General features: G+C 39.0%; 1 protein-coding gene across 2 annotated transcripts in view; it reads left to right on the forward strand.

Annotated features, from left to right (window-relative positions):
* The window catches only part of PHF21A (PHD finger protein 21A), a 94,631-nt gene that overhangs the window by 46,314 nt on the left and 26,236 nt on the right, over positions 1-22,081 (forward strand). For both annotated transcript variants that reach the window (XM_009999559.1, XM_009999560.1), the window contains one exon: positions 21,600-21,800. In XM_009999559.1, coding sequence (XP_009997861.1) covers positions 21,600-21,800 — 201 coding nt within the window. The remainder of the gene's footprint in view (positions 1-21,599; positions 21,801-22,081) is intronic.

Below are 22,081 nucleotides of genomic sequence, written 5' to 3' on the forward strand. Positions count from 1 at the left end.
CACCCGGCCCATCGGGGCACGCCCCCCCCCTCCCCACCGGCAGAGATCGGCTGCTGCTTCTTCCCCTGCCTTGTGAATGAGAGCGGCGCGGTGGTGCACACACCCTACCCCTTGGCACTGTGTGTGAACGCTTAAAAACAGTGTTAGTATTTGTAAAATGATTTGTGCAATTGCTAAGCTTCTGATCTCTCTGATTTCTTCTGGCTGTAGAAAGGGGAGGTAGACTTTCTCTGTTGAAACAGGGATTTTCTCAAGTATCTTCCAAGATGGTCATTTGGCCACTGGAAAAGTCAGGTGGAAGAAATGCTTCTTACTTATTTTGGGTTTGTTTCGGGTTTTTTTGCAGTGTCCATAACTTGTAATTCTGTGTAAGAGAGATAAATTTGTGAGGTTTTGTTTTGGGGTGTTTTGTGGCAGTTTCAGCTCATTTTCAAGAATGCAAAACCTTTGTGCAAGTACGATTTTTGGAGGGATTTGTTGGTGGGTTTTGGTGTTTTTTTGGGGGTAGGTGGTGGGTGGTAGGTGTTAATGTAAAATATCTGTTCATAGGCATTAAATAGGTAATTTCATGGAAGACCAGATGTTGAAGACGTCAGGGCTCCTGCTACTGAAACAACTTCCGTGTTCTGTTGAAGTAATTTTTAGTGTAATTGTACAAACACACTTCATGAGTGCAGTTCTTCCAGATGCACAGTACAGCCAGTACTTCAAACAGCATGAGCTTATCTTTGGTGCTAGTTCTGACAGATTGTTAGTGTTCAGCTTTCTTACTTTTAAAGAGCATTCTGACCCTAATAATTTGATAATTAATACAGAAACATTTGTGGAGGGGAGTTTTCAAGAACATATGTTTTTCCTGTGTGCACATACATAGTATAATTGAGTACATTTGGGGGAAAAAAGTACAAAAGCAGAAAACAATAGGCAGAAGTGTTTGGTACTGTGATTGGGTTTTGAACAAAATACAGCAGCAAAAGTATTTGGCTGTCTTACAACAATACTTACTTGCTCAATGTTGGTAAGACTTTGCATAACTGAAAACATGAACATAAGTCTGAAAAATGTAAAGTCCAACAGAAAGATGCATTTTACAAATGCAACCACTTAAATGTTTGTGCATGTAAAAACTTTAACTATTTTGGGGCTTATAAATGTTAATGTCTATTTTGTTTAATCTGTTTGTAAAAAGCCTCCTAGAAGGGAGTAAGCTTATCTGCTTCTAATCTGCTCTGTCCTATTCTGTTCAGCAAACTTTGATGTATTTAATGTGTTTTTATTGCGTACAAATTAAATAGAGATCATTTAACTTACTTTGTTGTGGGTGTGTCTTCAAGACTGATAATAATGGTTCCATTCTAAAATTATCATTTACCAGCTGCTAAAAACCATTCTGCTTTAGTTTCTTGTGCAGGTGATTTTTCTGTATTTCAGTATAGTCATAAAGCCAAGATGATGGAAAAGCTGTAAACTTAGTCATCTTTGGTAGTTCTCTAGTCTCGTGGGCTTTAATAATCCAGGAGAGATCATGTACTTTTTTTATTTCCCCCCTGAAGTGCCAGTGCTGGCTGAAACTCAGTATGTTATGGTACATATGTTGAAAATCTGAACAGCGTTAGAAATTCTAACACAGGTTTCCCAGTAGTATCTTGGGCCCTTGCAGAAAATGGAGTTCAGCAAAACTCAGGGCTCCTTGATGCTGGAGCTAGTCAGTAGGACTTACTTGCTAATACTTTAGTATTAACCCGAAGGCAGTCAAAACAGGATTCAAAGTTAAAAGTATTTAGCTGGATCATATGGCAGAGCTGCTTTAAGGGGATTTCCTAGGTGCTTTATGAGATAACCCCTTTGTTTCTCTGTTGTGTTCATAACCAAACAAGCAAGATGCATGTATATATAGGCAGGGAGATCTGCTGTGAATCATTTCACTGTGGCAAAGTTTGTAGGAGGTGGTAGTATCTGTGATTCAAAGAAATCATGCCCAGTCAGGAACACGAGCCTTTTATAGTTGCAAAATGGAAAAGGCACATTTCAAGCTATGAACACACTGAGAACACTCAGAGTTTTAATTGAAAACTGTCAGTCGGAGAGGAAGGGGAGGTGGGTGGTATTTGTGAGGCAGAGTGAATGTCAGCAAGGGCAGAGGTGTTGCATTGTATTGCCTTGTGTTAGCATGAGGATGTGCATCTGTGAGTGATTGCTGCTGTCAGCAACAAAGTGGAGGATGAGTGTGGTTCCTGTTTTTAGTGAGGGACAGATTAAGTTACAACGTCAAACAACAGTATATGCATACAAGTAATGGGGCTGTGAAAGAGGGGTCCATCGAATGGAGAAAGAGATGTTCTCTCTAGGGAGTCAACTCAGGGTTTCTAATTTCAGCTGTGTAAAAAGTAGTTTAAATTTGTCCATATTTTCTGAAGACAGGGCACATGCCAAGCATTACTTATTCAACCATCCTTTATTTCTCTTGACTATACATGGAAACAAAGAATAGTTTATTTTTTTAATTATAGCATTAGAAGAGTTTAATACCATCCTAAGTACACAGTGTCGATCACTTTTCTGAAAATACCTGTCCTGTGGTCAGGTAAGGTACTGGAAGATTGCAAATACATTCCCTGCTACTTCTTAAAAAAATAATAAATGTATTGTGTGTTCAGTGTTGACAATATCCAGAGTATAAAGATTCCAAGAGGACAAAATTAGTACGCATGGGTATGTGCCCTGAACACTTTCCTAGTTTCATGGACTTAGATTTCACTGAGTATGATAGTTGTCAAGAGCACCAAATAGCTCTCTCTCCTTGTTAGTAAAGATTTTTTTGGTTGAATTTCCTTAAAACTTTGTTGTTTGTCCATGTTGGGGTTTTTAAGAAGGAATTCCTTTTAGGCGTCAGTTATCAGCTATGCTGTTGTGGTTGCATGACACTGATAGTGAACAAGCTGCTGGAATAGCAGATGCTGTGGAATTTGTAAGTACAACTTTATTCGACACCATATCACTGCAGAGTGGAAACTCATGCTTTAAAATGTTTGGGTCTGTGACTGACAGTTGAGTCTTTGAGAGGAATCCACTGGCCCAATCTCTTGATACTTATACCACATTATAGTTAGAGTAACTTTAACAGTGTAACTTCAAGCAGATTCTTTATTGCCACACTACCATCCCTTGCAATTTACAGCTCCTTCCCGCTATTATTTCCAGTTCATCCGGTTCTTCCCATTAAACTGTTAGAATTCTTTTAAGCATTAGCACTTTGCCGGTTCTCCATTACACCGTTCCTTCTCTTCCACTTTACATGCATAACACAGGTAGAAGTTTTATGATGTGGCTGCACAGCCTCAGCTCTAAAGCAAGGTTTAACCAGTGTAGTCCAGGTTTACAGCTAATCATGCCCAGCTGTGTCCTTAGTCACACTACCCCATCCTAATTCATCACTTCCAGTTAATTCCAACTAGCTGAGCAGAGTCGTCAGGTATGTTGATACTTATTACAGACATGTAACTTCAGCCCTCAGCACTTCACTCCTCAGTGCTGAGGCATCCTGGCCATTCTGCAGGTGCAACTTGCAAATCCCCAGAGCACTCTGTCAGAGGAGCCGGTGCCATCACTGCAGTCTGTCTGCCCAGTGCCGCTCACCTCTGCCCAGGGCGAGGGAGGGCAGCAGAGCAAGGCAGCTTTTGTTCAGCTTTGGCCTGCTCCACCACGGGCCAGCAGCAGCCGGAGCCCTTGTAGTGTTGGGCTGTGATGTTCACAGGGGAGATGGCTTTGAATGGGGAGGCTTGGGTGGAAGAGGAAGAGGGCTGTGGAGGAGCAGGTGGTGGGCAGGTGCTAACCTGGGTGTGTCGGTGCTACTGTCCACCCACCCTTCACACATTCTCTAAATCCACAATCCCCAGGTCCTAGCTTGTGCGTTAAACAGGGAAATAGGCTCAGGCATGGGCAGGAGGCACAGCTGTCCAGTGTGAGGGGTGGTTGTTCTCAGCTGGCAGTGCCAGGTGCTCCTGAGGGATGAGGTGGCACTTAGAAGCCAGGTTTACAAGCCCTTGTGTAAATAGTACTCATCAGCAGTGCCGCAAGGGGGAATGATTTATGAAGAGTGAGTGTCTGCAGTTTTTAATAAATTGTTTAAAGATATCTGCACAGACCCAGCTTTCTGTTCCAATTTTAAATGTTACAGTCTCTCTAATTTTGGATTATTTTGACTAGGCACAGCTGTTAAGACTTTCTCTCCTCTCCCTCCTCTCTCTCTTCTCCCTCCTCTCCCCAAAGAACATAAGCCTCTAGAAGTCCACAGTTATCTTACTGTGAGCCTTGCCAGCTATCATATATTTAATGAAAGCTATAAACTACCTTGTTATTAAGTTGAAAGAAGAAAAGGAGAGTAACTTGAAAAATACTAAAAAGAAAGACAATGCCTATTTTGTATCAGAAGATTTAAAAAATACGAATTTTCGAAACAGTATGCCTTAAAATACACGTGTACTAAGAAATTATTTAACTTTATTTGTTTTGGAAACCACATCTATCTATGTCATATCTGAAAAGCTTACAGAAAACTTTTGCAGGTGTTTATTCAGAGGGCATTTTACTCATGTTGTCTAAATTGGCTTGCCTGTTAAGTTACGTGCCTTCCCAGCATCTTGAGTCAATGAAGAAGGCTCACCCTACCTTTTTAACAACTGTCCAGTTAAGTTACTAAGAGCACACATTAAATGTTTTTGCATTTTTGTTAATGTTACTAAAATATCCCACTATTACTAATTTCACTTTTTCAGGTAGAATATGGAATATTTTCTATATCTGAATGTCTTTTACAAAATGTCACAAAAGACCAGATATGGGCTAAACAACAGAAAAACAAATCTTATCACAAAACATAACTGAGAGTGTTAAAAAAGCCATACAAAACAGTGGGATGACAAATTTGCTTGTTCATAATGAGTTAAATTAATAAAATAATCTTGGGGTTTGGACCTGTTCTTTGCTTTTAATGTCTGATGGTAATTTTTCAGTAGTCTACTTTTAATTAAAACATTTACTTATGCAAATAAGGTTTCTGTTTGTTTATGTTGACATTATTATTATTTATTTTTTGCAGAGAAAAATCCCTCCTTTATCATCTACTTTCAGAAATCTTTTGGAATATGCTGAGAAAATGTCATCCCTCCTTTGACATTCATGTTTTGTTTGGGTTTTTTCTTTCATTTTAGTTTCTACGAAGTAGTGTAAACTCTAGCTTAATTTGATCTGGCATCCCTGCAGTTGAACATTTCTAAGTATCTTGTATTGTGGCCCATCTAGGTTGTCATAGAAACTGGAGACCTCCATCCTCCTTCTTGTTGTTGGAAATGGAATGCGAACAGGGCATCAGAGTGATGCTTTTCTAGTACAAGTGAGAGTCCTGTGAAGAGCCAAACAGAAAGGTTTCTTACTGGTTTTATGCTCCTGTGGCCTTTTGTAGCATTTGTTATATTACACCCTGTTTCCTTTTGAGTATTTGGCAGCTGGGTAATACAAAAAACATTGAGCATCATGAAAAAGCCATGCTTGTGTGGTTAATCTTGTCTACAGCTTTTTCCTCTCTATCTTTTCTTGATGTATTTGTCTTGGATTAGGCAGCTAACTAGTTAAGAAGGTGCAGAGCATGTTACTGCAAATCATTTGTGCTGCAAGGAGCTGAAAAAAACAATTCTGTAGCACATACATGTAGCTTCACATTTCTCTATGCTGCTCCTCTATCTTCTTACAAGAAAAAAAGAGCCAAATAATTCTGGCGAATGTGTTAAAAGTTTTCATTTGCAAAATAGTAGAAATGCCAAGTGATCATTCTTCAAAACCGTAGGGATTTCACAGATATAATTGCAAATTCATACACCGCCTCCCTTCCCCCATGGACGCTCCAGCTGCGTACTCAGCAGTTTTGCCGGCACACTGGTGAATGGTTGTATCTCCTCCCCAGGACAAAGAACCTTTGAAATCACCGCTGAATACTAACCAACATAGCCCATTGTACATGATTGTGGATTTCCAAAATAGGTTGAGAAATTATTTTCTAGCTACTTGCTCATCGACCGAGAGACAGGCTCCATCAGCACAAAGGGGGCACAGGAACAGTTTGGTTTTGTGTGTGGGAGAAAAATCTTAGTACAATCTGTTCGTGCTGAGTGTGCTGTTGCTGGCCTAAAAGCAGCTGGCTCTGTAGCCTCCGCTGCTGGTGCAGTTTCTTGATCAATGTGGGTCACTGGGCAGGCTTCTGATCTTTAGATGAATTAAGGAAATCAGTTCTTGCCCCTGTGCAAAAAGGTGGCTCATTCGGTTTGGAGAGCTATGCAGTGTGAGAATCTGTGCTGAAAGTGTTAAAGGCTTTGAGCAAAAACTCCCCTTTTGTCACTGTTAAACTAGAAGGGGAAGACTAGGAATGTGGAGGCAGAATGCTGCAATCCTGCATTATTTGTCTAGCTCATAAAAATACACTCAAAATGCAGAGCAAGAAAGGACCACTGCATTATTATTACTATTTGCATAGTACTAGTATGTGTTAAATATTTAAAAGGATTTTTGCTGTTTTAGCCCTGAAGAGCATACAAGCTAATTGTGCAACCCTACCAGTGGGAAAACAAAAGAGGAAATACAATTAAGAATGTGGGTCTGTGGGCTTAAATTGAGCATGGTTTACTGGTCAGTTTTGCGTATGTGTTTGAGAAGTATAGACTTTATTCAACGAGATGGTATTTCTAATATCTTGAAAAAAAATCTCAGTTTATGCCTTGCACTGCTTCTGTCACCTCAGACATCCCCCGGGCATAGGCCTGACGTGTCAGTGAGAAGGCACTTTAAAAGGAGCTTGTGTGACTAGCACTGTGTCCTTTTCTCCAACTCAGTTTGATAAAATAAAGTATGTTCTCCTGCAAGCCTTGCCTGCCAGTGAGAAAGGACTAGCTTTTGCTTGTGGGACTTCACTACTTTTTGATTTAGCTTTATATTGTCTGTGAGTGCCCTTTGCTTGTGTGAACCTGTTTCTTACACTTTTCTGTGTTTCCTGATTATTTTTGTTTGTTTGAAGCTTATTTTTGTTTTCTCCTGAGCTTCCTCTCTATCAATGACAGCTTGACTGTCTTCCTGTGCAGACTGAAAAATGTGTTCTGAATTAAGTGTATATTATATTCACATTATCCTCCAAACAATTACCATGAAAATCCCATTCTGCTCATAGTGAATCCTTCCAATATAGTGCAAAGTCAAGTATTTGCACATTATTTTTATTTTTTTTTAATTTCTGCACACCTAACACACACTCATGTTTTAATTACAGTTCGTTAATATTTTCTTAGCTGTTGGTGTTTCTTAGATGACTAGTTGCTTACATGCCCTTGCATGTATTTACTGATACAAGTGTCAGGGTGTGTAGCATAGATCTTTTCAAAGCCTCTTTCCTGTGCTTACATCCTGCCCCAACTCCAGATGAAATACAGTAAAGGATAGTTTTATAAACACAAACAAATAAATAAGCCCTATTTTCTTGATTATGTGCCCTGTCATACTTGTTAGAAACAAATCCTGAAGCTCTTTTCCCCAAAACACCCCTGCATTTCAGCATCAATTTGGTGTATTCGGAGGTAGTATGAAGGGAAAATCTTAGCTACTTCTTTCCTCTCATGGCCCCCCTATCTCAGAGCCAACAGGACCATCTCCTGGATGCTGAAGCTCCCCTTCTGCTTCTCATTGTGTGATGGTTATCTGAGAGAGTTTTCCAAGGGCTTATTTTTATGGACTGGAATTTAAAAGGGTACGTGTTGTGTTTATGAAAATTGTATTACAATCTGGTTACAAAGGCAGTGCAGCTTTAAGGTAGTTCTCTAGGTTAATAATAGAACTTGAGATCCCAGTATGAAGAGAGTTACCAGAGCTGAGGACACAAAGCAAGATGTCTCACTGTAATAGCTTGTGTCTCAGTTGCTAGGTTTCTGTAATATTTCAGCCTTTCTCTAAAGTGCAACATGTGTTTTCTTAAAAAAAAAAAAAAAAAAAAATCCCATCACTGTGAAACCACGGAGGGGAAAACTACTGTTTTGTAATTTACAGCTCTTAGACACAGGTGTGATAGGTGTCTTTAGAGATACCTGAGAGAGATCCACTGAGTCTGGTTTTAGAAGGTCATGCATGTGTTCTGAGCTAAAGTGCTTCCAGACATACTCACAGCTGAATTGTCATGCAGGAAATCCTGAGTAAGGGCCAATGAGATAATACTTCTGAGTTTCATTAAGACTATCTGAGTGCAGGTTTAGCTGGTCAGACTGGTTTGTAGCAAGAATTATGTTCATCCTGCAATATATTGCATGCTCTCTGCAATAAGTAGCAAGTCAAGCATATGGTCTCATAAAGGAACTTGCACTTCATTATTATTTATTTATTCATCATTATGTGATGAAAATATACAGTAGTTTTTGTTTAATCCTGTTGGGGTTTTTTTAAAAGAAAAAAGGTTAATTTAGCTTTTAAATCTAATATGGGCCTGCAGAGGCAAAGAAGAAATTTTCACCTCCTGTAAGAAACACACTTGTTATATATGTTTAGTATTGCATAAAGAGGAATTACAAGAGAGCTTATTTTCTGTTGCTTACCTCTCTTTGACAGAGAACTCATTGGAGAATTATAGAAATTAATCAAAGACTTCTTCAGAATTCATTTTACATCTGTAGCATTTACAGTCTTTAAAAGTTTTAACAAAATATATTAACAAAAATGCTCCTTCCCAAAAAAGAAAATACAGAGAGTTTTAGCCAGTTGCAGTAGGACTCTTTTCCCACCATTTACAGTGGGGTTCTCACATTAGTATTTGTGACATCAGCTGTCTCTCTACCTTCAGGGATTATGACTATAACAGTATAAAAAGCCTCAACAATTCTCTTCCAGGTGTTCTTCACCAGACTGCATGTTTCTGTATATGTTAGGTTAAAAGATCTGTTCACCAACCTCATGGCCCCTCAAAGCCCTCAAGAGATCTTCTTTATTGAGATAATAAAAAGAGAAAATACTTGCATTATTTTTGACAGGTCTTCTGTGAAAAGTTAATTGTGAGCCAGTGTAGATAAAGCAAACTCTTTCCTTCTGAAATATTTTCTAAGAGATGTCAGAAAAAGAACAAACATGATCAAAAAGTTCTGAAGAGGCCTGTTTCTCAGGTGAAGAGTTAAAAAAAGGTCCCATCAACTGCAGTGTTGCATTCTTCAGAGAGGAGCTTGGCCTACTTGTCAGAAAATGGTATTCCAAACGGTGTTAGCAGTGATGGAACTGCTCAGAGAAGTGGAAGCACCTCTGCAGTGCTTTATTCTGAAGGCAATTTCAACACTTGATGCTTACAGCTAGGAATTTTGGAGCTTTGAGTCATGATTCTGGTACATCCTCTAAAGAATACGAGAGAGGAAGTTATAGAGGCATGAAGTACAATTTGTGTGTACATAAATTCAAAATTCTTTTTTATGGAAGTAAGAGCTAAGTGTGGCACGAAAACGTGATTCTGCCTTCCTTCACAGTCGTAATTTGACTGCCTTGGCAAATTCTCATCCCAGCTCAACAAGATTTCATGGTGTTGGAGCGCTGAAGCACTATAGATACATTTTTACAAAACAAGAGATGTGGATTCTTTACATAATTTTATTCCATGTCGTAATTAGGGAGTGTTTCAAATGTATTAGATTTGAGAGTAAATATCATCTTTAGTAGAGAAATTATATCTGACAAAATTCATTCTTAGTTGATACAAAGTGCATCCCAACTACAGCATTCATTGTTCATCCAAGAAATTATTGCTATAGAGATACTTAGGTTTGGACTTCGAGCAAACCTACCTAAGAGGGAAGAACTAACTCTGTCCTCCAACTATTCAGCTTTCCTGAGGCAACCTCAACAGCTTAACAGTTTTGGAATCACTGTGTTGTGTCACATCTGTGTATTGTGAATTTGTGTCATAGGCTTCGATGGCACAAGTTGAATTGCAATTAAGACCGAATTGACATCTTTAGATTAAATTTAAGAAAATTTGGGAAAGGAGGTGCAAAATCTACTAGAAAACTACTCAGACTTAGAAAGTGGGTTGTATTTTAAGAGCCTTTAATGATCACTCTGAAAAACAAGTCTCTTCAGGGTGCTTGAGGTGGGTTAAGTAGCAGTGTTTACCTTTCTGGTAGAAGAGAAGGACCACCTCCATTTCCTTGGTACTGGAGGGGATCTTTGACAGCATTCACCAGAACTCCAAAATAAAGTTCCTATTTGTTTCAGGCACTTCCAAGTTACCAACACTTAGAAGACAGCAGATAATTTCCAAATATTAGCTGAAGGTTGGGAAACTTACTGCAGAAGAGAACTAAGTTAAAGTTATTTATGGAGATGCATGTAGATGAGAGTATATGTTAAGCAACACGAGAGGGATGGGAAAGCATAATGGAGGCAACAGCAAAAAGAACATCACCATCGCTGACTCGGTTCCGCATACAACTTGATGTTGTGAAGTCATTTGAAATCGTTACAAATTCCAATGTACAGTATAAAAAGTGTTTTGAAAGTACAGATTTTGTGGTTTTTCATGTATTTTTAAAAAATAATTTGGATTCCATTCCAGGTTGTTTACAATCCCTCCTTCCAAATTTGTTTCCCTTTTATCTGTGTAACCATGTGCCGACACTGTTGCTTGGTATACACAAATGCTAATCTACCTTCATGCACATGGAAAATAGCTTTCCTGGCACTGAATTTAAAACTCCCCTGGAATACATTATTAATCAAAGAAGTCTCTCTTTTTAGAAAAGCCTATCATTAATGTGGTCACCGTTGAGAAGGTTATAGATAAATATAATGCTGTTTGTTAACGGTGTGGTCTTCAGAACATACAACAAACAACCCCAGATACTGAAGGTGCATTAAAAAAAAGGTTTAAATTTAAAAAGTAATTTTCCTTCTCTGTACTCTGGTTGCATACACTAACATGATCTAATTATAATGTAACTACAGCTTCTTTTCTATTGCCCTGCATGCTTTAGTGCTCTAAATGCATTTCTCTTGGCAGATCTCTGCAGTGAGGTGGAGGCATGGTAGCTATTCAGTCCCCTATAGTGAATAATTCCCTAGTTCTGCATTTGGCTTTCAAATGCTAGGTCATGTATCCATGATGTTCAAGGAGTGGAGTTGTGAGGAAAGTGTGTAGGGTGAGGCTGGTGTCCATCTGAGTGTAGTTTAGCTAAATATGGCTGTTGTTCAGTAAGAGAGCTTCAGCCCAGCTTCTGCTAAGTCTGCAGTGCTAGTGTTCCTTTAGTTACACGTGCTAGTGTTGCAGGCTCTGCTGAGCCTTATCAAACACAGCCAGTTGGTGCTGCTGGTATGAAAGCACAGGGGAGCTCTCATGTGGAAGGTTAATGGAGTGTAATTAGAAAGAAAAATGAACTGCTCTACCACTCTATCTCACTCTACCTGCACTGAGAGTGACAAGTGCTCTGATCTTTTATAAACCCTAGAGCAGAGGTTTAACAGCCTAAAATTATGACAGTATAGCTGTCAAACAGGCAAGCACACTGTGAAGAAGTAGTATGAACTTACGGGTAGAAATGTTTACATTTGCTTATGTAGTCTCTGTTAGCACATTTTTCACATTGGATATTGTCCATATTGATACAGCAGGTCTCAAATGCATTTTCCCATGCAATGTCCATCAAAGCTGGAAAGAATTTTGTGTTCCATGCATGGCCTCTCTGTGTCTGCACCTCACGTAACTGTTAACCTTGCAGGATTAAGTGATAGCACCTTCTTAAGGCATTTTGATACCAAGGAATTAAGCTTTCATAGAGAAGAGTTCTGGCAGGAGCAAGAACAGCTACTGGGGTTTATGTTCCAGGAACTAATAAAAATTTGAGATTTAGATGCATAATTTGAGATGAGATATTAACACCTGATCCTGTTAATTAAATTAGGTACTCTGTATTCTGCTGAAAACCCTCATGGATATAATATTGTCTTTCATCTTGCACACCAATTTTATTTTTTTTTCTTTCAAAGAACACTAATAAACTTCAGTTGTGAGACTGTATCTAGAAAGTGGAGGGAAGAACCACACAACAAATCCAAAAAGGACAAGGAGATCGATTTAACTTCCTGCATGTTACAGGCAATTATATTCTACTCTGGTACTCCTGTGTGACATCTTCTAACTTTAGGGAGACTAGGATATTTTGGTTATCAGGGTCCTAAGTTTTTTGCCTTCCACATCCTTGTGTTTCAGAAAACAGGTGGTGCATTGGGCTGCCAGTTATTCTGAAGGCCCTTGCAATGTCAGCAGGTTGATAAGGGGAAATTTGCCCAGCTAATCCTAGCAGGCAGTCCACATCCTGCATTGCAGTGGAAGGGAAAAAACCCAACATGCTAGCAAGTCTGACTTGGGGAAATTTCTTCCCTTGCCAAGTCTAAAATCAATACAAATCTAAATATGTAAAGAAGGCATACACTAAAAGGCATCAAAAGAAGGAGATGAGCTTGCTTCGTTGCTTCTTTTCACTAGCTTGGGACAATATCTTGTCTTTCAGAGGAAGGTGAAAAAACAACCTTGAGTATATCTGGTTGTTTGTGCCTCTGGACGTGTTCATAGTCTGAAGAGTAAGGCTGTCTTAATGCAGAGTTTCAGTGCTGGAGAAGAGTGCTGGGAACAGTGCTGGCACACTGTCCCTGGTAAGGGACAGGAAAGAGGAAAGGCTTCGCAGATCCCTCTCTCCCTCACATGTACTGTACAATCTCCTCCAAAACTTATATTAAGCATTTCCTTTAGAAAGCTGTGTAATCTTGTCCTAACAGTGGTAGGCCATTACCTCTCATATTAGGCTGTTCCAGCATTTAGCCATCTCTGCATCTTATTTCAAGGTTGAATTTGTCTACTTTCCCAACTCTCAGCTACAGAATCATTACTTTACATTTCTCAGAGAAACTAAAAATCCTCCCATCATCAGCTTTCTTTTCTGTGTACAAATATTTATAGTTAGTGAGAAGACACCTCTCATTAAACTGGATATGCTGACACCCAGTAAGCCTCATTCTACACCGTTGTTTGTTGGGTCCTTGATTATATTTGTGATTTTCCTGTGAATCATCTCCAGTAGCTCTGCATCCTTCATGAAGAAAGTAGCTTTCCATTTTTTTGTCAAAAGGCTGGTTCTTGGGTGTTTTTAAGAGGTGAAAATTTACTGGTTCTTCAGTTATTGAGTAGTTTTAGCCTTACTAAGGCACATTGTACACTGAGATAAATATACACAGGGAAGACACCATTTGTGGTGAAAATAAAACATCATCTTGTGATGCTTCCAGTTATGTGAAGCATGGACATGAACTGCATGTGCTTCCTTTCATTCTGAGGAGAGGAAGTGTAATTCAGTTGTGGGAATAGCTAGGGGATGCACAAGGGTCCTGCTATAGTGTTAGTTCTGTAGTTGAGAAGGCTAGAATAATAAATGGTTGGATTGTGATTAAGGTTGTGATGAAGATTCGTTTTCGGGAAAGTGGTTCGTGCTGTAGGTGGTTTTGGCTTGCAAGGATTATGAGGGGTAAGAGTCAGCATGATAGGACTAGCAAGGGGGATGAGGTTTGGTCGATACCGGTTCATTCTGTGAGGTTTTTGTATGGGTAGTATGTGGGGAGGAGTCATTGGAGGCTTAGGGTGGCGATTATAAGGCTATATGCTGTGGTGTTGGTTCATAGGAATTTTGGGGGGGATAGGAGGGCTGTTGGGAGGAGTATGATTGTTGGAATAATAATTTTTAGCATTGTAGTATGTTTAAGTTGTGTAGGTGGTCTGAGCCGTGGGTTCGTGTGGAAGCTGGTTCGTTTTTTTAGTCAAAGGACTGTGTTACTCAGCAGCAGTACTCTGTAGAAGTTACTTGAGGACTCATCTTTCTACTTGGCTTATTCAAAAATATGAAAAGTTACTAGATTAGAAACTAGACTTAAGTTTAGGTTGGTAATTTCTAAAACATGAAGTAAGTTTACTAATTTAAATTGCTCCACTGTGCCTGCTTAATTCTGGCAAATTCACTTTAAAGAATGTGACATTATGAGGTAAATCAGAGGTGGGAGAAGAGAAGCAGCAGGACTTCCTTGGCAGAGGTTTTTAGCTTAGGCAACTGGCTATCCTGTGTAGATGTGAATGACTTTCCCATGAGGGTGGTTGTTCCTGTGTGTTCTGCTGCATAGCAATAATAATCCACGTAATTTTTGTGCTGAAATTTTATATCTCAAGCTTTAGTCCATGATGGATTTTTAAGACCACATTATACACTTCTGGAAAATAGGTTCAGCCAGAGATCACAGAAACATACTTTATATTGAAGTACAAAAGAATCCTTGTTTCATTTATGCACAGTCTAGGTGGCTTTCCCCCCCCAAAAAAAAAAACAGACAAATGTGGTAGAACAAAATGGAGATAGGCAAGATAAAATTAAAAATAGCACCTTTTCTGTGGTAGTCAGCAGTTCAATTTTTAAAATTTCTTCAGGTGTTTCATGTTGAGGTGATCCCCTACATCCTTTTATCAGTTTGTATTTGCACTCAAAAGCATTTCTGGGAAGAAGAAAAACCTAAACCAAAGCAAACTTCATCAAACCTTGTCAAGTTAAAAAAAAAAAATTAATTTCATTCCTTGCATTCCATTCCTCCTTAATTGCATTCAAAGTACTGCACTTCACTGTTTTTCCTGTTCTGTTTTGCCTGTTGTGATACACTTAGTTCTCCATTCATTAATTGCTTCATTGTTTAATTATTATAGCTGTTCTTACAAATTTATTTCTGTTAAATACTGGGTGAAGAAGGTAGGTGTTAAATTTATTTAATATATAAGCTGCAGGAAAATGTGATACGTGTGCTGCTCTTACTAGTTCAGTCTCTGTTCCCTGCTTTGTGCAATAGTAAAAACTCTAAAACAAGAAGACAGTGATGCGTAAGGCATTTTGTGGTACAACATTCCCTTCCAAAAACTAATTAGTCTTGTGGTGCTGCAAATGGTGAAAGACACAGTACTGAAAAGAAAGCAATCAAGAATTCACATAAAGCAGAATGGCACAGCAGCTATTTTTGGTCATTTAAATGTATAATTCTAGCTATATTTTTAAATTTAAAAAAGCATTCTCTTTCACTAAGAATTAAGAAATTAATATTGTTTTCAGAACTTACATAATTCACTTCTGAATTATTTCTAGCAACTTCAAGAAGTGTTTCTCTATCATAAAGGAAAAATCCCAGTCTCTTTCAATGTATGTGTGTTCATGTATGATTTGTTCATTTGTTTCAAAATCACACTTGTAGTAAATATTTTAAAGTCTAAAATATAGCAGTGTGGTAAGTTTACCAGCATTTTTAATGACAAAAATATTTTTCTCATCATCCTAATGCTACATAATAATATTTACCTGACAGAACATCAAAGTAGATTTTTACAGAATGAAGATTTAAAATCACAGAATAATAGAATCTTTTCAATTGGAAAAAAAGCTTTAGGAATATCAAGTCCAACTGTTAACCCAGCACTGCCAAGTCCACCGCTGAACAATGTCCCTGAGCACCACATCTACACATCTTTTCAACACGTTCAGGGATGGTGACTTCACCACCTCCCTGGGCAGCCTGTTTCAGTGCTTGACAACCCTTTTGGTGGAGAATGTTTTCCTAATATCCAAGCTAAAGCTCTCCTGGTACAACTTGAAGCCAAGAGGAAACTTGTCCTATCACCTAAGTTCTGTTTTCCCACGAGGTGCCTTATGCCATATTCAGTCATTGTATTAAAGATATTAAGATGGCAAAGTAAGCTTATTAATTTAGGGCATACCAAAATCTAGTGTGCTGTCTTGGTCCACATCTTGTGCTCATCAGTATCACGAATGTATTTGTCAGTTTATCCCATCATGGCAGAGGGAGGAGAAGCATTCAGTTCCCCTAACATACCCTGAAAGCCCTTTTCATAGAATCATAGAATGGTTTGGGTTGGGAGGGACCTTAAAGATCATTTGGTTCTAACCTGCCTGCAGTGGTCAGTGGCACCTTCCACTAGGCCATGTTTTAGACATGCACAAATCATTGTATCCTTGTGCAGCTTTTAGCTGTGTTTTCAAGTGGCTGAATGTCAAACATGCTCTTTCATATAGTTACTGGGGTGTTGGCAGTGCAGTGATTGACTGGGTATGGTTAAGATATCTATGTATTTAGCAAAAATTTGAAAAATACAATTGGGTTTTGAATCTATAGAAAAAAATAATGCATCTTTTGGTAATCATGCCCAGTAAGGCATTCAGGTATGAGGTAGAGGTGGTCCCCCAGTCCCACTGCTGTGTTCTCATTCAGCGCACAAACTGCTGCCTGGAGAGTCTTTTATGACTGAAAGGTATCGGTGCCAGTTTGATCACCTTTAAGAAGTAGAAAATTGTACCGTGCTTTTTTCTTGGAGTGAAATTCTTTTCAATTTAGTCGGTTTAGATTTTTTTGTTGATAAAAAGATCTGTATATGAGCGAAGCACAGCTAGAAGTGCAAAATTCCATTAAATTACAGGATAACCACAGAAATGGCTGAAAATATTTCTATGGTCCTTTTATCAGTCTTTCAGTGGAGCTAAATTCAAGTTTTGTTTTGTATAGCAGGGTTTCTTTCTCACTGGTGTAGATTCTGTGTCATCAGTTTCTCTAATTGGATTTCACTATTTTAAATTTTAGATACTATCTTAAAACAGTACATGAGTGTACAGTTATTTTCCTTGCTTGTAATCTTTCCACTCCAAAATTCCACTCCCAAAACACACCCTCTTTCAAAAATCCTTTAGGTTCTTACTGCTATAGAAGTTTTGGCATCTTTCTGGTTTGTTGAAAAGTGGAGGTTTTTTGGTTCTTGTTGGATAGTGGCAGGGGCTGGGGCTTGAGAGGAGAAGGTGGGAAAAGCTGGAAAGGAAGATTGCAGAGCAGTGAAATTCTATCTATCCTCCCCACTCCCAAGTGGGCGCTTATTTGAAATCAGTACTTTCTCTTCTCATTTCATTTGCAGCGTTTGGCTACTTTTATATTCCAGAGAATGTTTCGGAGGGAACAGGTAACAGAGGATCCCTAATAGCTGACTTCCTGGAATTGATGGAGCAGGAAAGTGAGTCACTAGTGGGCAGTTGAGCAATTCAAACCGCATCAGCTTTGTTTTTGAGATGTAAAAAGTATGCATTGTAAGGCTGTTTAGATCTTCACTTTTCTCTCTCATTTTTAGAAGTTTTTTATATTTTGAAGTTTGAGGTTTAAAAACAGACCCTCCTTTAGCCATGTATGCTCTTCTGAATGTGTTTCCTGGATGAAAAAGAAAGTGTGTCATAAATACAACAATGGATCTAGTATTTTAAAAATTTATGTACTATGAGAACTGCTTTGTTACTCATTAAGATGGAAACAATGCTTAGCTAATAATGCTATACTGAAACCTTACTAAGCCTTATGTTTCTTTATTTTAAAGGAACACATTCATTATAGTTTCTGTATAAGCACAGAGAAGACTCCTTTTGGCACAGAAGATGTAGAGGCAGATTTTCTGCTTAATCAAACCAAAATAATGTTCTGGTGCTGTGTTAGGATCCAGCCTGTGGCATGAATCAGAAAGCAGTATCGCCAAATGTTACAATATTGATTACAATTACTACCTTTAAGAAAGAGTCATATAAGATGTCTAATGCTCTGTGAACTCTGTGGTGTAAACAGTTCTTGATGAGATTAGTGATAAAGATGTCAAGACAGCAAGAGCTATGGGGTAAGGTACGTTACATGGCACTTGTCAGCAAATGGATTTTGAACTAGTCTCATAGTAACCATTGCAGGGGCCTAGCAGTTACTTTTTAGGTAGAATACCATTTGGAAAAAAGGATGTGATTATTAATATATTTAATGTTGTGCTGGTAAGGAGAGGATTTGCATTTGGCTTTGAGGAAAATTCAGTAAACCTAAAAGTCAGATGTTTTCCATACATTTATAGCATTGCAGGAAAATAAACTGGTTTAGGAATATGGAGAGGGTTAGAGCTTTCTGACATGCAGCAAACTATTACTTTGTGTTTATTATTAAGTGTTTATGATTGAATTAATCTCAATTTTAAATCCTGAATTTGTCAGTACGAATTTAATTAAATTAAATATTCTTAAGTAAGAGTGGAAAGGAAGAATTACAATGTTTACATGAAAAAATTAGGAATATTTCTTGAGAGTTTTATGGTACTTCTAAACATTAGTCTCACTGGCATTCAGTCTGTAAGGCACATAGCTAGTACTTTATACCAGCCTTGGCAAATTTCAGTCCTATGGATTGTACTTTCTGCAGCACAAGCCAGCTTCAGAATGTATTAAGAACAGTCAAATAACTCAAGAACAATATTAAAATACAGTTTTAGTGAAGTGCCAAGTCTGACAGTAGAGGAGAGTTTCTTTCATACTGCCCTCCTGTTTAATCCCCTGTGTAAGGAAGGCTCTTCTGACATTGCCGGAGACAGACACGTGCAGGGCTCCTGTGCGGCTGCAGAGCAGCGGTTCCAGCAGGACACAGGGGAGGAGCCGTGCGGTGTCAGACCAACCCTGTGGGCTGGGACCATGCCGAGGAGGACACAGCAGAGGGTGGTGCTGAAAAAGGGCAAAGATCTGCTCTTAGTTCTGTGTGAGTGTAACCCTGACTGCCTTGTCTGGTTTCCGTAATTAAGCTCATTTTGTTCAGAGTCCCTCTTGATAAGTACTAACAAACAGACAATCCTGACAGCCTTGCAGCTAGTAAAATTATTTCTGTCGTTTCAATGTGGTATTTTTACAGTTGGTAGAAGCAGCATAATAAACTGTGTAAGCTATTGGCATGCACTGCAAACTTCAGTTTTCCTTTCTGAATCTTAAAAGCATTAGATGTTTCTTCCAATTTAATATCTGCATAATGGCTATGGATGGCAGGATGTGCAGCTGCCAGGCAGCTCTCAGCAGCCTCTGACGGGCTAGTGCAGACTTCCAGAGCAATGCCGTTTTTCCACTCACGTTATCCATCTTGTGCCAAGATGCCGAGCCTCAGTTTTTGCGCAGGGCACTAATAGAAGTTGTGCTCTGGTCTTGTTTTTCCCCGGCTCTGCCTGCTGTGGTTTGGGCCGGGGGGCGTGTGAATGCAACGTGACTCACCTCGCCCCTGGCCCCTGCTCCCATCCTCACTGGTTCTCCCCCAGCCTTACGGCAGAGTTGTCCAGCCTGCCTCTCCCCCCCTTCTCCCTCTTTTTTTTTCCTTTTTAATCCTTTCACTAGTGTTCCTTCCCTTTGTAAAAAAACATGATGGAAAGGAATTCATGTGCCAATGCTGCTGATTCTGTCCAGTTAGGGAATCATTGTAGCTGAATTTCATACAGGCAGCAATTGAAGACAAAACGCCCTTCCTGTTCATTCTGGGTACAGTAATTCTTTAGCTTCCTGTGCAGTGTATGTGCAGTCCATTTTTTGGCAGGTATTCCATAGGCACTTTGCGTTATTTCTTCTCCTACTTTGCTCTGTTCTTCTCTCCTCCCCCTGGGGTTATTCTTTGGAAACGTTCTTTCAGCTCGTGTATCTGCTTGCTGACACGGCACTTCGATTTGCATGTTAACGTGGTTGATCTTTTCAGAAAGTGATTTGAAATAATCGTTCAGCTATTACATGTACAAATGAGCTGATAGACACAGGCCATTTAAAACTATGTAAAACACCTGAATTAGAAAAGTGCCTTTACACTTCTATTATTTTTTTTGTTCTAGAAGGGAACAAACAATTTACAGCTTTTAGGCTTTGACAGCTTTTAGTACTTCTCTGGATTCTGTGCAAAAAAGGGCCTTCATGCTGCTGTCCATTAAAACTCCCTGAATTTTCAGTGAGGATAGGCATGTGTTTCTCCTGTCTTCAGAGCTGAGCATTCATCCCCAGTCAGGACTGGGGGTTTGCAGAGACTGAGCAGTCCTGTACACCTCTGACTTGCTGAATTTAGTCTTTCGCAAAAAGATCAGTTGTGAGCTCACCAATTTCAGTTTTATGAAACAGAGATGGTGTTTTATTTGTCTTTTTAAAGTTCTAGTTCTCAAATCTGCCAGTTTAAGGCCAAGTGCCTTTTGTTATCTGCTTCTGAGCTAAAGGTACATATTCAGTGTGTGAGGCACTGGGCCATATTAACTCAGCAGAAACAAAATACTCCCAGTGAAAAGTTCAAACTGTATCAACAAGAATGATGCAGAGAACAGATATTTTGTTAGCTCAGAGATTCATAATCCTGTGTGAAAGAAATAGGAGGGAAAAAATAGTTTCAGTTGGTTGTAAATAGCTGGGTTTTTTTTTCATTCCGTCTCTGTTTTATACTGTGTCTTAATACTAATGCTTCAGAACAAAAATAAAAAAATCTGATACTGTATTAATGTTTTTTTGCTTTTCCTTCCTTTGTAAGTGTAACTGTTTCAGGCAGCCCACTCTGTCAGTACTTGGCTCTGGTAGGGGTTTCTGGACCATTTCTGTTTCCTCTAAAGCTTTCTCTGTTTAGCATTTACCATGTCTGTTTACCTTATTGTCCTCCTCCAAAGTGAGCCTTGTCATGTAACTGTTTTAGAGTACACATATGCTCTTCATCAAGGGAGCTTCAGTATATATCTAAATCTTTTTAAAGCTGAACTAATTTGGGGGTGGTTGTGGTTTAGGCTAAAAATGCCCATTTTATATCATGCCTGCAAAAGGTAAAAAAAGTCTAGTGATGTTTTCACCTTTGTCCACAGTAAAGTGTAACATGAATATAAATTGTGAGCCCTTTTTACCCATGAGGCGACATGGGATCTTATCCTGCAGGTTTGGTCTGCTTTTAAATCTGTTAAGTTACTGCCTAAAGGTACACAATGGCTACTAGGAGAAGAACCTTCTTTTAAAAATAATTTCAAACTTTTCTGGAAGCTATAATGTAATAGGAAGCCTTTAAGCTGGGAGAAATAAGTCTATACAGCTTCCTTCCCACATAGGTAGTCCTATCTGTTCTTTCAGATGGCAGTATTTAACAGAGTGACCACACACATCCACACCCTTCCTATTCTCCACTTTCCACTCAAACTGGCTCTCTCTTCACTCAGTTCATGTGCCTGCTACAAAGGGGCATCCCTGTTGCCTTCAGGTTTATCTTGAGGCTTCAACCTGAAGTCCTTTATTGTCACTGTAGGATTGGTGCATGTTTGAAGGAGACAGAAGCTTTGGAATCTGAATGCTAACAAGTCCCAAGTGTTGTTGTTGTTATTATTATTTTCATTATTATTATGTTAATGAGGTCTTGCAGGGGTTTGTGTAAAGGCCAAATTTGAATGGGTGGATTTCTGCAAGGACAACAAGGTCACCCTGCTGGGCAGCAGCACTCCTCTGTGGCCTATTTTGACACTGCCCATTAGATAACACCAATATTTGACTTCCCAAAAAGCGTAATTCCACTAAGCATCTGAGCATTTCTTTCTATACATTAAATATATGTAACTTTAGGTGTTACTAGCTTCTCCAGCATGTGCAACTAAATAACTGTCATAATTTTTGTTTTTATTTACCTGGTAGAAAAGAGTGGTGGAACAGCTTCGAAAGAACTTGATAGTGAAGCAGGAACAGCCAGACAGTAAGTTTCAAATACAGCCGTTGGCACCATCAGAAAACAAACTACAGACAGCACAGCCGCAACCACTACAACAGCTACAGCAACATCACCATCAACAGCAGCAGCAGTCTACTGCACCCTCTCCAAACGTGATTGGATCACAGGTAAAAATCTCTACAATAGTTCTTTTCCTTGCTGAAGGTGAAGTTCACTGAAAAAAAAATAACAAACCAAAACCAAATAAAGGTGTCTAGAGCAAATTACAAACTTTCACTTACACCTTTTACTGTACCAATATTAATTTTTCCTTCTATTCTTGTGCCGCTGTGGTTCTTGTGGCTTTTACCAGCAATAACTTCCTGTTTGAGTTGTTTTTAGAAGTCAGATCATAGCCTCACAGAAAAGAAGGGTGGCAGTGGCACCTTTCTTAAAAATAAATGAAAGT

The sequence above is a fragment of the Chaetura pelagica genome, unplaced genomic scaffold (assembly GCF_000747805.2).
Source record: "Chaetura pelagica isolate M959 unplaced genomic scaffold, ChaPel_1.0 scaffold55, whole genome shotgun sequence".
Taxonomy (NCBI): Eukaryota; Metazoa; Chordata; class Aves; order Apodiformes; family Apodidae; genus Chaetura; species Chaetura pelagica.